At 44.5% G+C, this 25,251-nt stretch overlaps 1 protein-coding gene across 2 annotated transcripts in view; it reads right to left on the bottom strand.

The window, feature by feature from the left end:
• Positions 1 to 25,251, bottom strand: part of pdgfd (platelet derived growth factor d) — a 137,836-nt gene that overhangs the window by 36,371 nt on the left and 76,214 nt on the right. For both annotated transcript variants that reach the window (XM_052505380.1, XM_052505364.1), the window contains exons 2-3: positions 1,749 to 1,938; positions 1,082 to 1,259 (exon numbers count right to left, since the gene is read on the bottom strand). In XM_052505380.1, coding sequence (XP_052361340.1) covers positions 1,082 to 1,259; positions 1,749 to 1,938 — 368 coding nt within the window. The remainder of the gene's footprint in view (positions 1 to 1,081; positions 1,260 to 1,748; positions 1,939 to 25,251) is intronic.

The raw sequence follows: 25,251 nt of genomic DNA on the forward strand, positions 1-25,251 counted from the left end.
AACATTCTGGCGTTTAATTGCAAATATGCAGAGGGGGTCAAAGAGAGAACACAGAGAAGGCTGTTGTATAAAACACCTGTCTCCGGATTACATCTTCAAACTAATGGTAACCATGGCATCCGTGACAGAGAAGGAGAAGGGTTCATCCATGTATACAGGTAAGAGACTCAACCTACCTACATTTTCAGATATGATATATTTCTATTTCTGTCAGAAAGTTGTTTTCATTGCAATTTAAAGCGTACTGTTAGCTAGCTAGCTAATGTTAGCTGGCAGGTTCGCTAGCTAACGTTAGATGTATGATCTGTGTAGTAATATTATTTGTATCTCAGAAAGCCATTTGTATTGCTAGTTATAGCCTAATGTTAACCTTGGTGTATAATATACCATTTTCTAGCTACATAGGACTGAATCCAGGACACACACAGTAGTCAGTTACACACAAGGGCAGAGGGATGAAAAAGAACATGGACGAAGACGACGATGCACTGTGGAGAAGGGATAACAACGGGCATGTACTGTATATGCCTACCTCTCCAGGCGAGAGGGGTGGAGGGAGACAGAGAGAGACACTTCCAGAATCTTTCAGAATGGAGAGGAGTGTAGAGTGTTATGGCATAATGTGTGTTTATAGTCAAATGCTTTAGAGGGTGGAATAAAAACCTCTGTCTCTTTAGTGATCATAATGTGTCTGAAAGCCAAGGGAACATCTAAATCTCCCTCCACTATTTAACTACTGATGTTGTGACAAATCTAATCTTCTTATCCAGACTGGGCTTTTTAAAGAGCACATACTCAGCCTCCCTCCCTCCCTCCCTCTCCCTCCTCTTTAATCAAGTTAGAGATCTTACAAAGGAAACATACGTTAATGGGTTTAGTCATCTCTTAATTCCCACAGCTAGTTACCTCAGGAAGGATTTTGGCAGCACCGTACTTGAACCCTCTGTCACACAGACTACATTAGACTGTCATAAGGATGGCATGAGAGATTCATTGGCCGTTATAACACCAGCCTTAGGTATTTACGTTTCAGCACCATCTCTGTGGAATGAGATGCAGTCACATCCTGGTGTTCACTCACCAGTAGAGAGTAGTTGAGTTTGAAGCCAGGCTTGGCCACGAAGTAGTCGTCTGACTTGAAGGTGACTTTGAGGGTGTTGGTTTTGGAGGTGAGGCGTGGGGGGACTCTCTGACCACACCATCTCCCCCAGACAATAGTACTGGTCTCTGAGATGTCCTCCACCTCCACAAAGTCATACCTGGGAGGGAAGGGGGAGAGAAGAGGGTCACTAACCTGTCAATCAATGGATTTAATGAATTAATCAATCAATTAATCATCACTGTTCAGTAGAAAATGGTTCATTGTTGAAGAGCCAATCCCCAGAGTCACCTCCCTATTTTTCTCTTTCTCTTTATCTTTCCTCATCTCTCCCGCTCTCTGTTTCTCTCTCTTGTCTAAAATGCTTACGAAGACAGCTGCCTTTGGTTTGGGGATTAAAAGTCAATTCACTCTTCTCACCCTCAAGGACATATTCTTCATTACTGCAAAGAAGGTAACCTTCATCCATCCCTCCATCCCCCTTTCATCCATTCCTCCTTTCTTTAGACTCTGTAGATGTCGATACCCCCATCAGAGGGATGCCAGCCTTCTCCCTCTCCCCTTTCATCCGTTACAAACTCAGCCAACTTTCTCTCTCCTTGGAGCTTCAATCGTTCTCTACCTCTCTATCCTCTCCTCCCTCTCTCACCTGCAGACATCGTTCTCTGGTTCCTCCAGCGCAAAGTGGGAGTCAAACTCCAGGACGATGCGGGTGTTGTGGGGCGACAGTAGTTTCCATGACAACTGCAGGTTCCGGGGGTAGGAGTTCGGGAAGCGGGGGCTCTGGATGGCTCCCCCAGCTGCAGTTACCGTGACGACCTCTTCTTTCCGGTACAAGTCTGTAAGGTGATTGCTGTCTGTTAGCAGTTACAACTGGTATAGGTTAGTGAATTTACTCTCTGGAATACAACACACACACAGGGACACAGAGAGAGTTACAGAGAGATAAAGATAGAGAGTTAGAGAGACCGAGTTAGAGACGGAGAGACAGCGAGAGAGACAGCGAGAGAGATAGCGAGAGCGACAGCGAGAGAGACAGAGAGAGTTACAGGGAGATAAAGATAGAGAGTTAGAGAGAGAGACCGAGTTAGAGACGGAGAGACAGCGAGAGAGATAGCAAGAGCGACAGCGAGAGAGATAGAGAGAGTTACAGGGAGATAAAGATAGAGAGACCGAGCTAGAGACGGAGAGAAACAGCGAGAGAGACAGCGAGAGAGACAGCGAGAGAGACAGCGAGAGAGACAGCGAGAGAGAGAGAGATACCGAGAGATAGCGAGAGAGATAGCGAGAGAGACAGAGAGAGAGACAGAGAGAGTTAGAGAGAGAGACCGAGTTAGAGACGGAGAGACAGTGAGAGAGACAGCGAGAGAGATAGCGAGAGAAACAGAGAGAGACAGAGAGAGACAGAGAGAGACAGAGAGAGACAGAGTTAGAGACAGAGTTAGAGACGGAGAGAGACAGCGAGAGAGACAGCGAGAGAGACAGCGAGAGAGACAGCGAGAGAGACAGCGAGAGAGACAGAGAGAGACAGAGAGAGACAGAGAGAGACAGAGAGAGACAGGACTTGGACAAACAAAGAAAAACAACAGTAAACTAAACTATTCCAATAAATACAGTTCATATTCCTAAATAGTCATCCTAATGCTCTGTGACTGAATCCCAGGACATGAATCCATCTCTCTACCTCTCTCACCCAGTGGAAGTAGTTATGATGACCCATACAGGGGTACAGGGTTAGTGAGTGCCGTCAAATGAGGAAAGACTGAATATCTGCTCGACCACACATGATCGCTAACAACTATCAACCAGGTCTGTTTCTGTAGAAACACACTTCTCTCCCCCTCCCTCCATTTCTCCCTCCCTCATGTCTCTCTCCCTAGCGAGTGAACTGGTGTACTGTAGCGCCTGTATCCATAGTGATGTTAATTACGCCATGTGCGTACAAAGAGCACACAGCACAGAAAGAGGAGGAGAGCAGTGATGCATGGAGTGGCCAATCCAACTCTAAAATTAAACCATTTACATATAAAGTAGAAGTTACATCATCAATGGCCTTAAACCCAATTAATCCAAGGATACAGTCAGTATGTGTGTCTGTCTGTCTGTCTGTGTAGTGAGTACACTAAACCCTTTCATCCTCTACCATACGCAGCTGTACTATATGATCAGTAGTACCATCTGATCCAGAATAGTCAGCATTAGAAATAGAAAAACATGAGCCTCGTGACCTTTTCAGACTAATGGAAGCTGACCTCTTGCTGTGTTTCTGACAGTTTTAATACACAGTGGGTTATAGCTGGAGAGAGAGAGGAGAAAGAGAAAGAAAGAAATGACTTCTCTGCAAGGCGTGCTGCTGTGGCAGCAGAGAAGCGAGTGATTGTGCAGGGGAGGAATGGAGCGAGGGAGAGAGCGGAGAGAGAATAAGTCAATATGAGAGGTGGCAGAGTGAGTCTTGGGGTTCCCACAGAGCCAGCAGAGACAGGACAAAGAGCCAGCAGAGAGAGGACAAAGAGCCTGCAGAGAGAGGACAAAGAGCCAGCAGACAGGATAAAGAGCCAGCACAGAGAAGACAAAGAGCCAGCACAGAGAGGACAAAGAGCCAGCAGAGAGAGGACAATGAGCCAGCAGAGAGAGAACAAGGAGCCAGCAGAGAGAGGACAAAGAGCCAGCACAGAGAGGACAAAGAGCCAGCACAGAGAGGACAAAGAGCCAGCACAGAGAGGACAAAGAGCCAGCACAGAGAGGACAAAGAGCCAGCAGAGAGAGGACAAAGAGCCAGCAGAGAGAGGACAAAGAGCCAGCAGAGAGAGGACAAAGAGCCAGCAGAGAGAGGACAAAGAGCCAGCAGAGAGAGGACAAAGAGCCAGCAGAGAGAGGACAAAGAGCCAGCAGAGACAGAACAAGGAGCCAGCAGAGACAGGACAAAGAGCCAGCAGAGAGAGGACAAAGAGCCAGCAGAGAGAGGACAAAGAGCCAGCAGAGAGAGGACAAAGAGCCAGCAGAGAGAGGACAAAGAGCCAGCAGAGAGAGGACAAAGAGCCAGCAGAGAGAGGACAAAGAGCCAGCAGAGAGAGGACAACGAGCCAGCAGAGAGAGGACAACGAGCCAGCAGAGAGAGTACAAAGAGCCAGCAGAGAGAGAACAAGGAGCCAGCAGAGAGAGAACAAGGAGCCAGCAGAGAGAGAACAAGGAGCCAGCAGAGAGAGAACAAGGAGCCAGCAGAGACAGGACAAAGAGCCAGCAGAGAGAGGACAAAGAGCCAGCAGAGACAGGACAAAGAGCCAGCAGAGACAGGACAAAGAGCCAACAGAGACAGGACAAAGAGCCAGCAGAGACAGGACAAAGAGCCAGCAGAGAGAGAACAAGGAGCCAGCAGAGACAGGACAAAGAGCCAGCAGAGACAGGACAAAGAGCCAGCAGAGAGAGGACAAAGAGCCAGCAGAGACAGGACAAAGAGCCAACAGAGAGAGAACAAGGAGCCAGCAGAGACAGGACAAAGAGCCAGCAGAGAGAGGACAAAGAGCCAACAGAGAGAGGACAAAGAGCCAGCAGAGAGAGGACAAAGAGCCAACAGAGAGAGAACAAGGAGCCAGCAGAGACAGGACAAAGAGCCAGCAGAGAGAGGACAAAGAGCCAGCAGAGACAGGACAAAGAGCCAACAGAGAGAGTACAAAGAGCCAGCAGAGAGAGAACAAGGAGCCAGCAGAGAGAGAACAAGGAGCCAGCAGAGAGAGAACAAGGAGCCAGCAGAGAGAGAACAAGGAGCCAGCAGAGAGAGAGAACAAGGAGCCAGCAGAGAGAGGACAAAGAGCCAACAGAGAGAGGACAAAGTGAACAGCAGGAATATGTTTCTAAATAGGGGTGTGGACATTTATACCAAATTGTGATTGTTAACTTTTAGAATAATCCTAGATTTCCAGAGTGAATCCAAGGCGCTGATACACACATAACATGGCCTACTGCTCTGGCCCCTCAGGACCAATCCCCTGTGACCTCATTGGCTGATGGTTCCTGACGCGTAAGCACTTTCACGACTGAATGGACATCACAGCCAGACCTCTGATTAACAGAGTGGAACAATGCCATTAGACACTCTCCCACTCTCACCAGCCAGATCACTCAAGATTGACTTCGAAATTGGACGTCAGGAGATGCCTTAACCGTCCACTAGGGGCAACAGTGAGCGCTATTACCAGAGTTTTTAAATCCAGATTGTGACTGGCTATCCAATGTCGCCATGACATCGCCTACAAGAGTGATTGGTGATTTCTATTGGAGAAGCAGTTCCTGCCTATCTTCATACTGTACTGTTTTTGATATTACCATCAAGTAGGCTTGGCGTAGTGGACGGGGGTGACGGGTGAGAGAAATCCCATGACTCAGGATCTGAAGATCACGTGTTCAACCCCAGTGGTACACACTCATTTTTATATAGATTTTTTCCCAAAACCTTAACCATTCGGAATTATGCAGAGCAGGAAGAGCTACCCATGGTGTCAAAAACACTTTGGAATTTGATGTTTGGAGAACGAAATCGAATTGGTAAAAACGGGAGATCTCACTGCTTTCACAACAAATGTTACTTCTAAATGACATGCATGACAAGAGGAAAAGACAGGAGGGAGGAGGGCAGGAAAGAGAATAAAACGAGAGAGGAGAGCTCGACATCTCATCATGTCTCAGCTGTGTTTGCTAAACTCATAACCCAGGGGTGTAGGCCCAAACCTCATTATGCATGCTGCAACTCTCCGCTAAAACCACATACACCTCAGAAAATACAGCTCAGTCAGCCCAGCAGGTCACGCAGTCCCTGTGTGTGTGTGTGTGTGTGTGTGTGTGTGTGTGCGTGCGCGTGCGTGCGTGTGTGTGTGTGCATGTGCGTGCGCGTTTTGCCGGTAGGCCTAATCGCTGGCTTTTTTGTTTTGTTCAGGGGATGAAGAAAAAAAAATGTCGTTGCAAAATAATGTTTTTTAGCCTATGCATTAAAAGGAGATACCAGTTGATGGAAATACATTCGAATGTTCCAGTTTATCGGCTTATAGGTTAATTACATCATTTAGTGGAATTAAATTGGCGCTCGTGTACAGTATAGTCGTTGTGGATTTTATTTATCACGCGCGTACAGCCTACAGATACAGAGCCTTTGAGCGGAAAATGTGTCAGCATATCAAACAGCAAACAGAGTCAACTGGAGGCAGAGGCTCCATCAGCGCGTCACACACCACTTTGCAATGAGCTGGAGGCACTATACATTTTCAAAACATATACTTAATTGCCTAGCCAAAATCAGACTGTGGAGGCAATTATTTTATACTATATCAACTTTCTTTCATTGTCTAGTAGCCAAAGGCACATTCCTAGTCATATTAGCAACCCATGCTAGTTGTTTCATATTACATCTCCCCTCATTCTAAATTTCGAACTGATATTTTAATCTCTGTCACATGAAATCAATGGCATGAGGTGCGCTTTTGACAACACTGTTTTCCCACTAACTGAACGAACATTCCCACGCAGCCTAGGCTACTGCCTTGTGAGCCTTGTTGCGTTTATAACGTGACCAAATAACAGGTAAACAACATTCTAAGCTAAACGTGCTGATCTGATGCAACAGCCTCAAGGCTTTTCATTTTTGGGGGATGTCGCCTTGGCCGACTGGTTGTATGAATTTGGGATCTACTGTATCACCCCACAACTGTCCCAGTCTGTTTGGAATATGCTATTTCTTTCTCGACAAGCTGCCCAATAAAATAGGTCAATTTATCTACTATGGGGGATAGTATATTGACATAGGCTAGTAATTGTACTGTTCGTTACTCGTCTTTTTGGCACATTGTTGCATCCTCGACTTGCATGTTGTGTTAATATGAATGACCATCATGTAAATGTGATTTCTGTGTTTCTGAGCACTAATCAGGTTGTGTTAATATGAATGACCATCATGTAAATGTGATTCCTGTGTTTCTGAGCACTAATCAGGTTGTGTTAATATGAATGACCATCATGTAAATGTGATTTGTGTGTTTCTGAGCACTAATCAGGTTGTGTTAATATGAATGACCATCATGTAAATGTGATTTCTGTGTTTCTGAGCACTAATCAGGTTGTGTTAATATGAATGACCATCATGTAAATGTGATTTCTGTGTTTCTGAGCACTAATCAGGTTGTGTTAATATGAATGACCATCATGTAAATGTGATTTCTGTGTTTCTGAGCACTAATCAGGTTGTGTTAATATGAATGACCATCATGTAAATGTGATTTCTGTGTTTCTGAGCACTAATCAGGTTGTGTTAATATGAATGACCATCATGTAAATGTGATTTCTGTGTTTCTGAGCACTAATCAGGTTGTGTTAATATGAATGACCATCATGTAAATGTGATTTCTGTGTTTCTGAGCACTAATCAGGTTGTGTTAATATGAATGACCATCATGTAAATGTGATTTCTGTGTTTCTGAGCACTAATCAGGTTGTGTTAATATGAATGACCATCATGTAAATGTGATTTCTGTGTTTCTGAGCACTAATCAGGTTGTGTTAATATGAATGACCATCATGTAAATGTGATTCCTGTGTTTCTGAGCACTAATCAGGTTGTGTTAATATGAATGACCATCATGTAAATGTGATTCCTGTGTTTCTGAGCACTAATCAGGTTGTGTTAATATGAATGACCATCATGTAAATGTGATTTGTGTGTTTCTGAGCACTAATCAGGTTGTGTTAATATGAATGACCATCATGTAAATGTGATTTCTGTGTTTCTGAGCATTAATCAGGTTGTGTTAATATGAATGACCATCATGTAAATGTGATTTCTGTGTTTCTGAGCACTGTGGGTGGAACTAATCAGGTTGTGTTAATATGAATGACCATCATGTAAATGTGATTTCTGTGTTTCTGAGCACTAATCAGGTTGTGTTAATATGAATGACCATCATGTAAATGTGATTCCTGTGTTTCTGAGCACTAATCAGGTTGTGTTAATATGAATGACCATCATGTAAATGTGACTTCTGTGTTTCTGAGCACTGTTCTGGTTGTGTTAATATGAATGACCATCATGTGCATGTGATTTCTGTGTTTCTGAGCACTAATCAGGTTGTGTTAATATGAATGACCATCATGTAAATGTGACTTCTGTGTTTCTGAGCACTGTGGGTGGAACTAATCAGGTTGTGTTAATATGAATGACCATCATGTAAATGTGATTTCTGTGTTTCTGAGCACTGTGGTGGATCAATCAGGTTGTGTTAATATGAATGACCATCATGTAAATGTGATTTCTGTGTTTCTGAGCACTAATCAGGTTGTGTTAATATGAATGACCATCATGTAAATGTGATTTCTGTGTTTCTGAGCACTAATCAGGTTGTGTTAATATGAATGACCATCATGTAAATGTGATTTCTGTGTTTCTGAGCACTAATCAGGTTGTGCACCCAATGCACAACCTAAACCGGTAAATTAAAATGCTGCCGGTCAAATGTCCAGCACCACATTTCCCTAATGGAAACCCTGGTGTGTGTGTGTGTGTGTGTGTGTGTGTGTGTGTGTGTGTGTGTGTGTGTGTGTGTGTGTGTGTGTGTGTGTGTGTGTGTGTGTGTGTGTGTGTGTGGTGTGTGTGTTTGCGTGCGTCTGTTTGTTCGGTGTTCGCGTGTGTATCTGCGCTCGTTCACCATGTATGTGAAATAATGTACAAAATATTTAATACACTGTGAATAACAAAACAGCGTTGTCTTCAGAGCCATAGAGATTTAGTAAATATTAAGGTTGTACAAACTGTCTAAAAGGCATGATCTCAATAGATCTGATATAATCACATGGAGAGCAGGCAGAGTCACAATGCGCCAATTAGATACACATCACACTTCAAACAGATCTGACTTCCGACAATTACACAACCCTCACATTATGTAGGTTTGTGTGTGCTTGTGTGTGCGTGCATTCTTATGTGTGTGTGTGTAGTGTTGCCTCACTGTGCTTAACCTGATCGTCACACCTACCAGCAGCAGGGTGTAATGTTCTATCAGCTCACAGGAATCTATTTCTGCTGCGAGTGAGATCACACCAACACAACACCGTCAGCAGCACAATTAGACTACATTAAAATAGTGACAGACAGCCTGTGCATGCGCGTGTGTGCATGACAGTGAAGTCCAAAATAATTTAGGACAGCAGTGGAGGCTACTCAGAAGAGGGCCATTTTGTGAAGCGCACCAGTCCCTCCTGCAGCAAAGCACCCCCACAACATGATGCTGCCACCCCCACAACATGATGCTGCCACCCCCACAACATGATGCTGCCACCCCCCGTGCTTCACTGTTGGGATGGTGTTCTTTGGCTTGCAAGCCTCCTACTTTTCCCTCCAAACATAAAGATGGTCATTATGGCCAAACAGTTCTATTTTTGTTTCAACAGACCAGAGAACATTTCTCCAAAAAAGTATGATCTTTGTCCCCATGTGCAGTTGCAAACCTTAGTCTGGCTTTATTATGGCGGTTTTGGAGCAGTGGCTTCTTCCTTGCTGAGCGGCCTTTTAGGTTATGTCGATATAGGACTCGGTTTACTGTGGATATAAATACTTTTGTACCCGTTTCCTCCAGCATCTTCACATAATATATGCCATTTAGCAGACGCTTTTATCCAAAGCGACTTACAGTCATGTGTGCATACATTCTACGTATGGGTGGTCCCGGGGATCGAACCCACTACCCTGGCGTTACAAGCGCCATGCTCTACCAACTGAGCTACAGAAGGACACATGGGCCTTTGCTGTTGTTCTGGGATTGATTTGCACTTTCGCACCAAAGTACGTTCATCAATAGGACACAGAACGTGTCTCCTTCCTGAACAGTATGACGGCTGTGTAGTCCCATGGTGTTTATAGTTGCATACTATCGTTCAGGCGTTTGGAAATTTCTCCCAAGGATGAACCAGATTAGTCGCTGATTTCTTTTGATTTTCCCATGATGTCAAGGAAAGAGGCACTGCTTTTGAAGGTAGGCCTTGAAATACATCCACAGGTACACCTCCAATTGACTCAAATTATGTCAATTAGCCTATCAGAAGCTTCTAAAGCCATGACATAATTTAAGGGAATTTTCCAAGCTGTTTAAAGGCACAGTCAACTTATTGCATGTAAAATTCTGACCCACTGGAATTGTGATACAGTGAGTTATAAGTGAAATCTGTCTGTAAACAATTGTTGGAAAAATTACTTGTGTCATGCACAAAGTAGATGTCCTGACCGACTTGCCAAAACTATAGTTTGTTGACAAGATATTTGTGGAGTGGTTGAAAAACGAGTTTTAAATATTTTTAGTTGACATTTATTCAAATGCAGCTAGCTACACTGAACAAAAACATAAACCCAACATGTAAAGTGTTGATCCCATGTTTCATGAGCTGAAATAAAAGATCCCAGAAATGTGCCCTATAAACAAAAAGCTTATTTTTCATCAACTATTGTGCAAAAATGTGTTTCCATTCCTGTTAGTGAGCATTTCTCCTTTGCCAAGATAATCCATCCACCTGACAGGTGTAGCATGTCAAGAAGCTGATTAAACATCATGATCATTACACAGGTGCGCCTTTGCTGGAGACAAAAGGCCAGTCTAAAATATGCAGTTTTGTCACACAACATAATGCCACAGATGTTTCACATTGTGAAGGAGCGTGTAATTGGCCTGCTGACTTAAGTAATGTTTATTTTATTTAACTAAGTAAGTCAGTAATGAACAAAATCTTATTTATAATGACGGCCTACCTCGGCCAAACCCTCCCCTAACCAAACCCGGACGATGCTGGGCCAATTGTGCGCCGCTCTATGGGACTCCCGATCACGGCCAGTTGTGATACAGCCCGGGATCGAACATGGGTCTGGGACATTTTCTGTAGTGATGCCTCTAGCACTGCGATGCAGTGCCTTAGACCGCTGCCCCACTCAGAGCGGTTGCCAGATGACTGAATGTTCATTTCTCTACCATAAGCCTCCAATGTCGTTTTAGAGAATTTGGCGCATGTATGGCGTTGTGTGGGCGAGAAGGTTACTGATGTCAATGTTGTGAACAGTGTGCTCCATGGTGGCATTGGGGTTATGGTATGGGCTGGCATAAGCTACGGACATTAGCATTTTATTGATGGCAATTTGAATGCACAGAGATGAGATCCTGAGGCCCATTGTCGTGACATTCATCCGCCGCCAACACCTCATGTTTCAGCATTAAAATGCATGGCCCCATGCCGCAAAGATCCTTAAACAATTCCTGGAAGCTGAATATGTCCCAGTTCTTCCATGGCCTGCATACTAACCAGACACATCACCCATTGAGCATGTTAGGTATGCTCTGGATCGACGGGTACGACAGTGTGTTCCAGTTCCTGCCAATATCCAGCAACGTCACACTGCCATGGAAGAGAAGCGGGACAACATTCTACAGGCCACAGCCTGATCAACCATTTGCCTCACGCGCTGCATGGAGCAAATGGTGGTCACACCAGGTTTGGTGGTCAGTCACACCAGGTTTGGTGGTCAGTCACACCAGGTTTGGTGGTCAGTTACACCAGGTTTGGTGGTCAGTCACACCAGGTTTGGTGGTCAGTCTCACCAGGTTTGGTGGTCAGTCACACCAGGTTTGGTGGTCAGTCACACCAGGTTTGGTGGTCAGTCACACCAGGTTTGGTGGTCAGTCACACCAGGTTTGGTGGTCAGTCACACCAGGTTTGGTGGTCAGTCACACCAGGTTTGGTGGTCAGTCACACCAGGTTTGGTGGTCAGTTACACCAGGTTTGGTGGTCAGTCACACCAGGTTTGGTGGTCAGTCACACCAGGTTTGGTGGTCAGTTACACCAGGTTTGGTGGTCAGTCACACCAGGTTTGGTGGTCAGTTACACCAGGTTTGGTGGTCAGTCACACCAGGTTTGGTGGTCAGTCACACCAGGTTTGGTGGTCAGTTACACCAGGTTTGGTGGTCAGTCACACCAGGTTTGGTGGTCAGTCACACCAGGTTTGGTGGTCAGTTACACCAGGTTTGGTGGTCAGTCACACCAGGTTTGGGTCAGTCACACCAGGTTTGGTGGTCAGTTACACCAGGTTTGGTGGTCAGTTACACCAGGTTTGGTGGTCAGTCACACCAGGTTTGGTGGTCAGTCACACCAGGTTTGGTGGTCAGTTACACCAGGTTTGGTGGTCAGTCACACCAGGTTTGGTGGTCAGTCACACCAGGTTTGGTGGTCAGTTACACCAGGTTTGGTGGTCAGTCACACCAGGTTTGGTGGTCAGTCACACCAGGTTTGGTGGTCAGTCTCAGGTTTGGTGGTCAGTCTCACCAGGTTTGGTGGTCAGTTACACCAGGTTTGGTGGTCAGTCTCACCAGGTTTGGTGGTCAGTCTCACCAGGTTTGGTGGTCAGTTACACCAGGTTTGGTGGTCAGTTACACCAGGTTTGGTGGTCAGTTACACCAGGTTTGGTGGTCAGTTACACCAGGTTTGGTGGTCAGTTACACCAGGTTTGGTGGTCAGTCACACCAGGTTTCTTCCTAGGTTCTGGCCTTTCTAGGGAGTTGTTCCTAGCCACAGTGCTTCTACACCTGCATTGCTTGCTGTTTGGGGTTTTAGGCTGGGTTTCTGTACAGCACTTTGAGATATCAGCTGATGTAAGAAGGACTATATAAAGAAATTTGATTTGACTGGATTTCTGATCCACACCCTTAACTTTTTTGTAAATGTATATGTGATCAACAGATGGATATCTATTTTCCCAGTCATGTGAAATCCATAGATTAGAGCCCAATGATTTTTTTTCAATTGACTGATTTTGTTATATGAACTGTAACTCTGTAAACATTTTGAAAATGGTTTCATGTTATGTTCAAATTTTATTCAGTATAGTTTAGCCTATTCAAACACCCTGCTCAAACAGAGAGGGATGCTTTGTTAGCTAGCTCGCTACAGCTATCCAACACTAGAACTCTTCGAAGTCAAGATAAGCTTGTGGTTTTAAGAATTTACATTTATCAGCCAAAACATGACATCCACCCTGTATTTAAGAGTATGCTGTGTCTCAACCGATGGCACAACACAAACACCTCAGATTATGTACAATAGGGTCTAAACCATCATACACTGCTCAAAAAAATAAAGGGAACTCTTAAACAACACAATGTAACTTCAAGTCAATCACACTTCTGTGAAATAAAACTGTCCACTTAGGAAGCACTGATTGACAATAAATTTCACATGCTGTTGTGCAAATGGAATAGACAACAGGTGGAAATTATAGGCAATTAGCAAGACACCCCCAATAAAGGAGTGATTCTGCAGGTGGTGACAACGGACCACTTCTCAGTTCCTATGCTTCCTGGCTGATGTTTTGGTCACTTTTGAATGTTGGCGGTGCTTTCACTCTAGTGGTAGCATGAGACGGCATCTACAACACACACAAGTGTCTCAGGTAGTGCAGCTCATCCAGGATGGCACATCAATGCGAGCTGTGGCGAGAAGGTTTGCTGTGTCTGTCAGCGTAATGTCCAGAGCATGGAGGCGCTACCAGGAGACAGACCAGGAGACGTGGAGGAGGCCGTAGGAGGGCAACAACCCAGCAGCAGGACCGCTACCGCCGCCTTTGTTGTCAGCACATTCAACTATGTAAAGAAAAAAGTATTTAATAAGAATATTTCATTCATTCAGATCTAGGATGTGTTATTTTAGTGTTCCCTTTATATTTTTGAGCAGTGTATATGAACAAAATAAATCTAAGTTAGCATTTCTAGATAATTGACTTTGAAATAATGTACATTTTTATAAACAGACTATACCTGACGATAATGTTTGATGATAGCAAGCTGGCTAATGTTACATCCTATCGATAATGTTTCAACTCGAACTGGCTAGCTAAGAAGATCCCTGCTAGCCAGACAATTCATTTAATCTCATACAAAGATATTGAAAACTAACCCGGATTTGCAAATTACAGTTGAAGTCGGAAGTTTACATACACTTAGGTCATTAAAATTTGTTTTCAACCACTCAACAAATTTATTATTAACAAACTATAATTTTGGCAAGTCGGTTAGGACATCTACTTCGTACATGACATGTAATTTTTCCAACAATTGTTTACAGACAAATTATTTCACTGTATCACAATTCCAGTGGATCAGAAGTTTACATACACTAAGTTGACTGTGCCTTTAAACAGCTTGGAAAATTCCAGAAAATTATGTCATGGCTTTCGAAGCTTCTGATAGGCTAATTGGCATCATTTGAGTCAATTTGAGGTGTACCTGTGGATGTATTTCAATGCCTACCTTCAAATTCATTGCCTCTTTCCTTGACATCATGGGAAAATCAAAAGAAATTAGCCAAGACCCAGACCTCAGAAAAAAGAAAATGTAGACCTCCACAAGTCTGGTTCATCCTTAGGAGCATTTTCCAAATGCCTGAAGGTACCACGTTCATCTGTAGAAACAATAGCATGCAAGTATAAACACCATGGGACCACACAGCCGTCATACCGCTCAGGAAGAAGACGGGTTCTGTCTCCTAGAGATGAATGTACTTTGGTGCGAAAAGTGCAAATCAATCCCAGAACAACAGCAAAGGTCCTTGTGAAGAGTAAAATGAGTCCTATATCGACATAACCTGAAAGGCTGCTCAGCAAAGAAGAAGCCACTGCCATAAAAAAGCCAGACTATGGTTTGTAACTTCACATGGGGACAAAGATTGTACTTTTTGGAGAAATTCCCACAAAACTTGGTCGCAAATGGACAAAGACCCCAAGCATACTTCCAAAGGTTGTGGCAAAATGGCTTAAGGACAACAAAGTCAAAGTATTGGAGTGGCCATCACAGAGCCCCGACCTCAATCCTATAGAAAATGTGTGGGCAGAACTGAAAAAGCATGTGCGAGCAAGGAGGCCTACAAACCTGAACCAGCTTTGTTAGGAGTAATTGGCCAAAATTTACCCAACTTATTGTGAGAAGCTTGTGGAAGGCTACCTGAAACATTTGACCCAAGTTAAACAATTTAAAAGGCAATGCTACCAAATAGTAATTGAGTGTATGTGATCTTCTGACCCACTGGGAATGTGATGTGTGTGTCAGCATCATCGGACTGAGCTTGTTGTCATTGCAGGCAATCTCAACGCTGTGCGTTACAGGGAAGACATTCTCCTCCCTCATGTGGTACCCTTCCTGCAGGCTCATCCTGACATGACCCTCCAGCATGACAATGCCACCAGTCATACTGCTCATTTTGTGCGTGATTTCCTGCAAGACAGGAATGTCAGTGTTCTGCCATGGCAAGCGAAGAGCCCGAATCTCGATCACATTGAGCAGGTCTGGGACCTGTTGGATCGGAGGGTGAGGGCTAGGACAATTCCCCCCAGAAATATCCGGGAACTTGCAGGTGCCTTGGTGGAAGATTGGGGTAACATCTCACAGCAAGAACTGGCAAATCAGGTGCAGTCCATGAGGAGGAGATGCACTGCAGTACTTAATGCAGCTGGTGGCCACACCAGATACTGACTGATACTTTTGATTTTGAACCCAACCCCCCTTTGTTCAGGGACACATTATTCAACTTCTGTTAGTTGCATGTCTGTGGAACTTCTCAGTTGTTGAATCTTGTTATGTTCATACAAATATTTACACATGTTACGTTTGCTGAAAATAAATGCAGTTGACAGTGAGAGGACGTTTCTTTTTTTGCCGAGTTTGTAATGCACACACACGCACACCAACACAAACTGTCTGTCACTATTTTAATGTAGTCTAATTGTCCTGCTGACGGTGTTGTGTTGGTGTGATCGTCACTCGCAGCAGAAATAGATTCCTGTGAGCTGATAGAACATTACACCCTGCTGCTGGAAGATGCACTTTAAACTCATATTCATTTTGTCTCCTTTCCAAGAACAGATAGGGCTGAGCGATATATCAAATTAATTTGATTAATTAAAATGTTTTTATATTCCAAGTGCCTTTATCCCAAGAATCAAAGTTTTGTTCTTTTTTAAATGAGTTTATGTCCGCATGTTCTCATGTTATATTTTTGGTCTGGTCTCCTTCACTCCACTGTGTGCAGCTTCCCATTTTCACCAGAGATCTGTATATAAAGATCAGTCTCCGTCGTAACAATGGGAGTCGTTGTCCCAAAGGCGGGAAGGCAGGCGACAAAACTTAGGGCCAAAATAAGCCCATAGAAACAGGCTCCCGAGTGGCGCAGTGGTCTAAGTCACAGCATCTCAGTGCTAGAGGCGTCACCACAGACACCCTGGTTCGAATCCAGGTTGTATCACAACCAGCTGTCATTGGGAGTCCCATAAGCGCCCAGGTTTGGCTGGTGTAGGCTGTCATTGTAAATAAGAATTTGTTCCGAACTGACGTGCCTAGTTAAATAAAATAAAAAATAAACACACTGGCCTTATTTCTGACAGATTTTAGCGAGACTGAAACCTCTCGCTCTATGGTTTACACACACCAAGCCCCTGCCTCTCTGCCTGTCACACCCAAAAAGCTCTATGGTTTACACACACCAAGCCCCTGCCTCTCTGCCTGTCACACCCCAAAAGCTCTATGGTTTACACACACCAAGCCCCTGCCTCTCTGCCTGTCACACCCCAAAAGCTCTATGGTTTACATACACCAAGCCCCTGCCTCTCTGCCTGTCACACCCCAAAAGCTCTATGGTTTACATACACCAAGCCCCTGCCTCTCTGCCTGTCACACCCCAAAAGCTCTATGGTTTACATACACCAAGCCCCTGCCTCTCTGCCTGTCACACCCCAAAAGCTCTATGGTTTACATACACCAAGCCCCTGCCTCTCTGCCTGTCACACCCCAAAAGCTCTATGGTTTACATACACCAAGCCCCTCTCTGCCTGTCACACCCCAAAAGCTCTATGGTTTACATACACCAAGCCCCTGCCTCTAAAACACCAAGCCCCTCCTCTGCCTGTCACACCCCAAAAGCTCTTGGTTTACATACACCAAGCCCCTCTGCCTGTCACACAAGCCTATGGTTTCCTGCCTCTCTGCCTGCCTCTATGGTTTACACACCAAGCCCCTGCCTCTGCCTGTCACACCCCAAAAGCTCTATGGTTTACATGCCCCTGTGTCACACCCCAAAAGCTCTATGGTTTACATACACCAAGCCCCTGCCTCTCTGCCTGTCACACCCCAAAAGCTCTATGGTTTACACACACCAAGCCCCTGCCTCTCTGCCTGTCACACCCCAAAAGCTCTATGGTTTACACACACCAAGCCCCTGCCTCTCTGCCTGTCACACCCCAAAAGCTCTATGGTTTACATACACCAAGCCCCTGCCTCTCTGCCTGTCACACCCCAAAAGCTCTATGGTTTACATACACCAAGCCCCTGCCTCTCTGCCTGTCACACCCCAAAAGCTCTATGGTTTACATACACCAAGCCTCTCTGCCTGTCACACCCCAAAAGCTATACTATGGTTTACATACACCAAGCCCCTGCCTCTCTGCCTGTCACACCCCAAAAGCTCTATGGTTTACATACACCAAGCCCCTGCCTCTCTGCCTGTCACACCCCAAAAGCTCTATGGTTTACATACACCAAGCCCCTGCCTCTCTGCCTGTCACACCCCAAAAGCTCTATGGTTTACATACACCAAGCCCCTGCCTCTCTGCCTGTCACACCCCAAAAGCTCTATGGTTTACATACACCAAGCCCCTGCCTCTCTGCCTGTCACACCCCAAAAGCTCTATGGTTTACACACACCAAGCCCCTGCCTCTCTGCCTGTCACACCCCAAAAGTTGAAAGATCACATTTTTATTCCCTGACAAGCGTTTTCAACTCGCTATTTGAGGTTTGGTACAACAGAAATCGGTCATATGGACACAAACACACAGACATTATTATACTGTGATAAAGGACTTCATTTTATGTCTCAACTACTCAAGATACACGTAGAACAGACACTACTAAAACAAGAGTTTCAATAAACGTTGATCCTGGAAAATGAATGGCCAGTTGGTCCCGCCATTATTTGTCCAGGTAGGTGATTGTGTACACATGCTCTTTTACAAAAACACCTTGATAGACCTCGTTATTAATGGTGTGTGTGTGTGTGTGTGCGGATGCATGCGGTGCGAGTGTCAGCGGAGTGTGTGTACGTGTTGCTTATGCATGTATACACCCTGCGTCCTTCCATTAATTTGTGTCCTGCAGCCCCCTGTCAGTGTTCTGGGTGACTGCTCACATAAGACAGAGAGGACACAGTCATTCTCTACAGCACTGGACCTGGAATACTCTCTAACACCGTCACATTGCATAGTCCAGCCACAGCCCTGTGCTGGGCCATGGACAGATATGGAGAAACATCTGGGTGTGTTTGACGCTCACATGTCATTTACATGATGTCAATTATTTCCCGATTAGAAAAGTACCGCTGCTTAACAACCTGCCACTGTGTGTGTGTCTGTGTGTGTCTGTGTGTGTCTGTGTGTGTCTGTGTGTGTTGGCCTTGATGTGGTTGGAAGTCTAGTTGACTGAACATCTCCACTGTGGGCCAATTAAATCCTTTCCCTCCCCTGAGGCTGCAGGCTATAGTCAAGGCCCGTGTTTGCTCAGCTTTTTAGCATGTGTGTGTGTTTGCCACGTTGCCATCCCTCCTGACACCTCAGCTTGTAATATTGCATCCCTCCCCCGTTTCCTCTGATTCAGTCACGCACACGCACACACACACACACACACACACACACACACACACACACACACACACACACACACACACACACACACACACACACACACACACACACCCTCCCTGCTACTCTTCCTCCCCTGGGGTAACGCTGCATGCCGAGGGGTGTCAGCTTTGGTCAGCGTCACTTCTCACCCCCCCGCCGTCACCTCTCAACCCACCCCCCCACTCCCCCCCTCTCCCCCTCCAATCTTCACCTCCTATGCTCTTCTTCACCTCCCTCTACCCCCTCCATCTCTTCTCTCACAATTGGTGAGTTCCACTACTGTGTGACAGCACTATGCAATCCATTCCCCTCCCTTCTCTCTCTTGCTGTATATGTTATACAAGGCTGGGGTTCAGAGCTTTTCTTGGCAGTTGTTAAAGAAAGCAGTCCTGGGGCTGTATGTCTCAGAGTAGGAGTGCTGATCTAGGATCAGATTCTCCTGTGTAATCTTATTCATTATGATGTACAGTTGATCAGCACTCTCAGACCCGCGCTCCCAGACCAGCGCTCCCACTCTAATACACTTGATACATACGGACCCAGAAGAAATTGTGACCCAAACCATAATCACAGAGCAATTCAACTCCTTCTCTCCTTCGTCTATTCCAAGTCCCAACATCAGTAGATGGTAGGTATAAAACACACATCATCAGTAGATGGTAGGTATAAACACATATCATCAGTAGATGGTAGGTATAAACACATATCATCAGTAGATGGTAGGTATAAAACACACATCATCAGTAGATGGTAGGTATAAACACATATCATCAGTAGATGGTAGGTATAAAACACATATCATCAGTAGATGGTAGGTATAAAACACATATCATCAGTAGAGGGTAGGTATAAAACACACATCATCAGTAGATGGTAGGTATAAACACATATCATCAGTAGATGGTAGGTATAAACACATATCATCAGTAGATGGTAGGTATAAACACATATCATCAGTAGATGGTAGGTATAAACACATATCATCAGTAGATGGTAGGTATAAACACATATCATCAGTAGATGGTAGGTATAAACACATATCATCAGTAGATGGTAGGTATAAACACATATCATCAGTAGATGGTAGGTATAAACACATATCATCAGTAGATGGTAGGTATAAAACACACATCATCAGTAGATGGTAGGTATAAACACATATCATCAGTAGATGGTAGGTATAAACACATATCATCAGTAGATGGTAGGTATAAACACATATCATCAGTAGATGGTAGGTATAAAACACATATCATCAGTAGATGGTAGGTATAAACACATATCATCAGTAGATGGTAGGTATAAACACATATCATCAGTAGATGGTAGGTATAAACACATATCATCAGTAGATGGTAGGTATAAACACATATCATCAGTAGATGGTAGGTATAAACACATATCATCAGTAGATGGTAGGTATAAACACATATCATCAGTAGATGGTAGGTATAAACACATATCATCAGTAGATGGTAGGTATAAACACATATCATCAGTAGATGGTAGGTATAAACACATATCATCAGTAGATGGTAGGTATAAACACATCATCAGTAGATGGTAGGTATAAAACACACATCATCAGTAGATAATAAAATGGCGCCAGAGAACAAGGCTGACGTTTTACGCCTCCCCAACAGATTGTCTATTTTTGCTAATTTCTGTTGTTTGTAACTTAATTTTTTTTACTTATCTTGTACAAAATGTTGCCTCTACCATTTCATATGACTGAAAATAACTTCTGTACATGAGGACTGCGATTACTCACCACGGACTGGCAGAATCCTTTTTTCCCTTTAACGAGCCCGAAGTGAATGATATACTGCTTTCTCGGGAACAGGCCCAGATTCCTGTCATTTGCGTGATGAGGAGGTAAAAAAGGGGCCACAGGGCGCGCTGCCTTCTGAGAATTCGTAGGCGATCAAATAAACCCCCACTTCCTTCCATTCTGCTAGCAAACGTGCAATCTTTGGAGAATAAAATCGATGACATACGTGGAAGATTAAACTACCAACTGGACATTCAAAACTAATATCTTATGCCACTCGGAGACGTGGGTGAACGACGACACTATCAACATACAGCTGGCTGGTTATACGCTGTACCGGCTGGATAGAACAGTGGCGTCTGGTAAGACAAGGGATGGTGGACTATGTATTTTTGTAAATAACAGCTGGTGCACGATATCTAAGGAAGTCTCGAGCTATTGCTCACCTGAGGTAGAGTATCTCATGATAAGCTGTAGACCACACTATCTGTATTTTTACATGCCACCACAGACTGATGCTCTAAGACATCCTTGAATGAGCTGTATTCTGCCATAAGCAAACAGAAAAAAAACGCTCGCCCAGAAGCAGCGCTCCTAGGACTTTAATGCAGGGAAACATAAATCCATTTTCCAAAATTTCTATCAGCATGTTAAATGTGCAACCAGAGAGAAAAAAATACAAGTAAAACTTTGGACCACCTTTACTCCACACACAGAGAATCATACAAAGCTCTCCCTCGCCCTCCATTTGGTAAATCTCATCATCATTCTATCCTCCTGATTCCGGCTTACAAGCAAAAATTAAAGCAGGAAGCACCAGTGACTAGATCAATAAAAAAAGTGGTCAGATGAAGCAGATGATAAGATACAGCACTGTTTTGCTACAGACTGGAATATGTTCTGGGATTTCTCCGATGGCATTTTGAGGAGTACACCACATCAGTCACTGGCTTCATCAATAAGTGCATCGATGACATCGTCCCCACAGTGACTGTACATACAGTACATTACGTCCCGTTCTCATCGTAACCCTCTGAGGACAGGCCAAGTCACAGTGTGACATACATCTATCTCTGTACTCACACATGTATGCAGCTCTCTCACACAGACACACACACTGACACACACACTGCAGGGCCTGTGCATCATACACAGCTGATGTGAGCCAGACAGACAGGGTGCAGATTTCAGGAGCAGGATGGCTGTCAAAATATCACTGTCAGATATCAGTACAACTCAGAGGGAGTGTGCGCGCACACACACTTTCTGCTCGACATTGGTAAAGCTCAGAGGGGTTAGGTCTGATATTCAATAAGCTCTACTCCAGCTAGAACCCAGCCAGGTAGACAAGCAGATTTACTTATTATACTTATTTTCCACCATAATTTGCAAATAAATAAATAAAAAATCCTACAATGTGATTTTCTGTTTTTTTTCTTCTAATTTTGTCTGTCATAGTTGAAGTGTACCTATGATGAAAATTACAGGCCTCTCATCTTTTTAAGTGGGAGAACTTGCACAATTGGTGGCTGACTAAACCCACTGTATTTATGACTGTCATAAACCTACCCCCCAGGCCAACGTCATGACAGTGTGTTTGTTTGGTGTAGGGTAAATAGCTTTTTGTGCTGCAGTAGCTTGCTGTCAGTACACCGGTGTGTGTGTGTGTCATTGTTAATCATTAGTTTTGGTTAATCCAAATTCAGGAGTGTTGGTATCGCAAAATCAATGATATTGAGCTGGGCTCTGTACACTTCAGATACAGACTCAAGGGATAAGACTATAGATACACACATAACCTGCGAACACACACACACAATGCTGTTGATGAATTATTGGTAAACACTCTCAGTGCTGGAAGGTTACAGACAGATAGCTGTGTTCCATCTCGTTACATCTCAGTCATTTAGCAGACACTTATCCAGAGCCACATATAATATTGAGTGAATACATTTTGAAAAACATTTTGTTACAGGTCCCCCGTGGGAATCAAACCCACAACCCTGGTGTTGCAAGCACCATGCTCTACCAACTGAGCCACACATCTCATCTTTCTTTCTCTCATTCCCTCTGTCCCACACCTCGTCCACTCTCACTTTCTCTGTTTACTTTGCGTTCTTCCAGGGAATTTCTTATTCATTCTGTTTATTCACTTATGGAGATGGATCACACACACACACACACACACACACACACACACACACACACACACACACACACACACACACACACGTTTATTTAGGGAGATGGATCCACTGTGACTCCTCAGCCTTCCGCCCCTGCGACTTGCTTGTGGGTGTGTGTGTGTTTTTGTGAGAGAGAGTGTGAGTGAGTGAGACTACCTAGATTCAACATTAACACAAACACACACAGTCTTGTACAGATAACCTAGTGGGGACACACAATTCAGTCCCATTCAAAATCCTATTTTCCCTAACCTGTACTCTTACCCTAACCTTAACCCAAAAACCTACCCCTAACCCTAGCTCCTAACCCTAAAACAAACCCTAGCTCCTAATCCAACCTCTTGCTCCTAACCCTAACCCTAAAACAAACCCTAACCCAAACCCTTGCTCCTAACCCTAACCCTAAAACAAACCCTAGCTCCTAACCCTAACCCTAAAACAAACCCTAGCTCCTAACCCTAACCCAAACTCTAGCTCCTAACCCTAACCCAAACCCTAGCTCCTAACCCAGCTCCTAACCCTAACCCTAGCTCCTAACCCTAAAACAAACCCTAGCCCCTAACCCTAACCCGAAAACAAACCCTAGCTCCTAACCCTAACCCAAATCCAAGCTCCTAACCCTAACCCTAAAACAAACCCTAGCCCCTAACCCTAAAACAAACCCTAGCTCCTAACCCTAAAACAAACCCTAGCTCCTAACCCTAACCCTAAAACAAACCCTAGCCCCTAACCCTAACCGTAACACTAATTCTAACCCTAATCCCCCAAGAAATAGCATAGATCTCGTAGTGACTAACAAAATGTTCCAAGTTGGTGAAATGTTTGTTGTTTACTATTCTTCTGGTCCACACAGGACTAGTTAGAGACGTCCACACAGGACTAGTTAGAGACGTCCACACAGGACTAGTTAAAAGACTGCTCTATACTGGAATAGTTAGAGACGTCCACACAGGACTAGTTAAGAGACTGCTCTATACAGGACGAGTTAGAGACGTCCACACAGGAATAGTTAAGAGACTGCTCTATACAGGAATAGTTACAGAGGTCCACACAGGACTAGTTAAGAGACTGCTCTATACAGGACTAGTTAGAGACGTCCACACAGGACTAGTTAAGAGACTGCTCTATACAGGACTAGTTAGAGACGTCCACACAGGACTAGTTAAGAGACTGCTCTATAAAGGACTAGTTTGAGACGTCCACACAGGACTAGTTAGAGACGTCCACACAGGACTAGTTAGAGACGTCCACACAGGACTAGTTAGAGACGTCCACACAGGACTAGTTAGAGACGTCCACACAGGACTAGTTAGAGACGTCCACACAGGACTAGTTAGAGACGTCCACACAGGACTAGTTAGAGACGTCCACACAGGACTAGTTAAGAGACTGCTCTATACAGGAATAGTTAGAGACGTCCACACAGGACTAGTTAAGAGACTGCTCTATACAGGAATAGTTAGAGACGTCCACACAGTACTAGTTAAGAGACTGCTCTATACAGGACGAGTTAGAGACGTCCACACAGGACTAGTTAAGAGACTGCTCTATACAGGACTAGTTACAGACGTCCACACATGACTAGTTAAGAGACTGCCCTATACAGGACTAGTTAGAGACGTCCACACAGGACTAGTTAAGAGACTGCCCTATACAGGACTAGTTCGAGACCTCCACACAGGACTAGTTAGAGACGTCCACACAGGACTAGTTAGAGACGTCCACACAGGACTAGTTAGAGACGTCCACACAGGACTAGTTAGAGACGTCCACACAGGACTAGTTAGAGACGTCCACACAGGACTAGTTAGAGACGTCCACACAGGACTAGTTAGAGACGTCCACACAGGACTAGTTAGAGACGTCCACACAGGACTAGTTAAAAGACTGCTCTATACAGGAATAGTTAGAGACGTCCACACAGGACTAGTTAAGAGACTGCTCTGTACAGGAATAGTTAGAGACGTCCACACAGGACTAGTTAAGAGACTGCTCTATACAGGAATAGTTAGAGACGTCCACACAGGACTAGTTAAGAGACTGCTCTATACAGGAATAGTTAGAGACGTCCACACAGGACTAGTTAAGAGACTGCTCTATACAGGACGAGTTAGAGACGTCCACACATGACTAGTTAAGAGACTGCTCTATACAGGACTAGTTAGAGACGTCCACACAGGACTAGTTAAGAGACTGCTCTATACAGGAATAGTTAGAGATGTCCACACAGGACTAGTTAAGAGACTGCTCTATACAGGACGAGTTAGAGACGTCCACACATGACTAGTTAAGAGACTGCTCTATACAGGAATAGTTAGAGACGTCCACACAGGACTAGTTAAGAGACTGCTCTATACAGGAATAGTTAGAGACGTCCACACAGGACTAGTTAAGAGACTGCTCTATACAGGAATAGTTAGAGACGTCCACACAGGACTAGTTAAGAGACTGCTCTATACAGGAATA

This window comes from Oncorhynchus keta, chromosome 1 (genome assembly GCF_023373465.1).
Source record: "Oncorhynchus keta strain PuntledgeMale-10-30-2019 chromosome 1, Oket_V2, whole genome shotgun sequence".
NCBI classification, from domain to species: Eukaryota; Metazoa; Chordata; class Actinopteri; order Salmoniformes; family Salmonidae; genus Oncorhynchus; species Oncorhynchus keta.